At 48.0% G+C, this 2,331-nt stretch overlaps 1 protein-coding gene across 1 annotated transcript in view; it reads left to right on the plus strand.

Moving 5' to 3' along the window:
- Positions 1-1,563: 1,563 nt before the first annotated feature.
- The window catches only part of Rrbp1 (ribosome binding protein 1), a 38,671-nt gene continuing 37,903 nt past the window's right edge, over positions 1,564-2,331 (plus strand). Inside the window, 1 exon segment of the mRNA XM_055602567.1 lies at positions 1,564-2,330. Coding sequence (XP_055458542.1) covers positions 1,585-2,330 — 746 coding nt within the window. The 5' untranslated portion in view covers positions 1,564-1,584.

The raw sequence follows: 2,331 nt of genomic DNA on the forward strand, positions 1-2,331 counted from the left end.
AGAAGTCAGAGTCCATTTGGGATATAAACACTGCCTTGCCCAGGCTTTGACGGCGTGTGTGGGCTGGGTTTAGACTTTGTTTGCAGAAGTAATGATAGGGATGGAGTGTTGGGCCTTGGTCCTACACAGCCCCAGGTGACAGTCTGTGGAAGAGTGAGAGTCACAGCAACCACAAAGGGGTTGTAACCACCATGGAGAATGTGCCAGCAAACCCTTGTCATAAGCAGTTCAGTCCTTCCTTAAGAATCGTATCAGAATGACACAGAAAAGGAGAGTCAGTGTCCTAGAACATGATACTGAGATGTTTAAACAATGTTCCTTCTGTAGAATGACCTAATGTCTGCTTGGCATCCATAACCACTGTTCAGAGATCCAGTCCTGCTCCGTTTTCTTCCTTTGCCTCTGTTAAAGAGGAGCATAAATTGCCCTGACCAAGTGACCACAATGTCTAGAGGGCCTGGATACAGTGTCCTTGTCTTTCTCACCTTTTCCCTCTTTTTAGCCTTCCTTAGCAGCCTTTCCCTTCTACACTGGAGTGCTTCTTGTTCCCTCTTTGCTAATCCTCTCACAGGGCTAGACCATTTCTCCTTTCGAACCCAGGGCACTGGGAACTGATGATGGCACTGACATGAGTTAAAAGTTTGCTGAAGTGGAACTAAGCCTGGGCTGTCAGCCAAGAAGGGGTGAACCCAGTTGCCTCTGTTCCTTTGGACTTTGGTCCAGAGGCAACAAAAGTGGTTTGCTTCATCCTCTTGCTTTGGGGTATACTGTCTGACAAATTGCCTTGTGAGGCTGTCCCTTCTGTGAAGTCTTCAGATGTGAAATTCCAAACCTAGAATCTGATGGGCTTCCTGTTTCCCAACATGGAAATTGTAGGCTGGGTGACCGAGGTGTATTGCTGCAGAAAGGGTCTTGTCCTGCACCAGCTTCTTGTGACTTTTAGGGGTTGCACCAACAAGGTGTCTGTCTTTGACCCTAGGAGCTTTGTTTAGAGTACTGGCAATAAAGTGGAGTGTGGCTGCCAGGGGCCTGCTGGGAAAGCCTGCAGATGTGTTGTTATTGATTGGGTTTTTGTTGGTTGGTTTGTTTAACTGAAACCAGCGAATTTTACATAGAAGAAAAATATAAAAAGTAAGATTTCAGCCCAACATGGAAAATGAAAAATTCTCTTTCTCAGAATCATATCTGTATCTGTGTGGCACATGTAGCCATACTTAGCGTCCTTGCCCCGTTGCTACTGCTCCCTGTTGTTTCACTTCCAGACAGCACTTGTGCTCACGAGTGGTTCGAACCCTGTAATGGGGGGATTCAGAACATTACAAACTGTACTTGTCCCCCTGCACTCTGCCACCTGCCTGTTTGTGTCCTGGGCATTAAAGGAACTGTTTAGACCACACAGGTAAAAATTACCCATAGCTGAAGAGGGAGTGAGAACATGGGTTTGTTTCTACTCTGAATCTAGTCTGAAGAAACAGTGAGAAACCTTAAGTTTGGTGATAGGGGATGGAAATTGTCCAGTTGTTCAATTTCTCCAGAAAGTAATCTACTTGTATATGTTGGCAGGTGGAAAGCAAGCCAGCCAAGATGGATGTCTACGACACTCAGACCTTGGGGGTTGTGGTCTTTGGCGGGTTTATGGTTGTCTCCGCCATCGGCATCTTCCTGGTGTCAACCTTCTCCATGAAGGAGACGTCGTATGAAGAAGCCCTTGCTAACCAGCGCAAGGAGATGGCAAAAACTCACCACCAGAAAGGAGAAAAGAAAAAGAAGGAGAAAACTGTGGAGAAGAAAGGAAAGACCAAGAAAAAGGAAGATAAGCCGAATGGGAAGATACCTGACCATGACCTGGATCCCAATGTGACCATCATCCTCAAGGAACCAGTGCGCGTACCCGCTATGGCTGTGTCTCCAACTTCAGTACATTCCTCTGTAATCCACACCCCCATAGCCACAGTATCAGCCATGCCCCAGGAAAAGCTGCCTTCCTCTCCTAAGGACAAAAAGAAGAAGGAGAAGAAAGTAGCAAAGGTGGAGCCAGCAGTCAGTTCTATTGTGAATTCCATCCAGGTTCTTGCTTCAAAGTCTGCCATCTTGGAAGCTACACCCAAGGAGGTGCCTATGGTGGCTGTGCCCCCAGTGGGCTCCAAGGCCAGTGCTTCTGCCACCAGCAGTCAGGGCAAGAAGGGGGAGGGAGCACAGAATCAGGCCAAGAAGGGGGAGGGAGCTCAAAACCAGGGCAAGAAGACAGAGGGTGCCCAGAATCAAAGCAAGAAAGTAGAGGGTCCCCAGAGCCAGGCTAAGAAGGGGGAGGGGGCCCAGAGCCAGGCTAAG

This window comes from Psammomys obesus, unplaced genomic scaffold (genome assembly GCF_907164565.1).
Source record: "Psammomys obesus unplaced genomic scaffold, mPsaObe1.curated_primary_1811, whole genome shotgun sequence".
NCBI classification, from domain to species: Eukaryota; Metazoa; Chordata; class Mammalia; order Rodentia; family Muridae; genus Psammomys; species Psammomys obesus.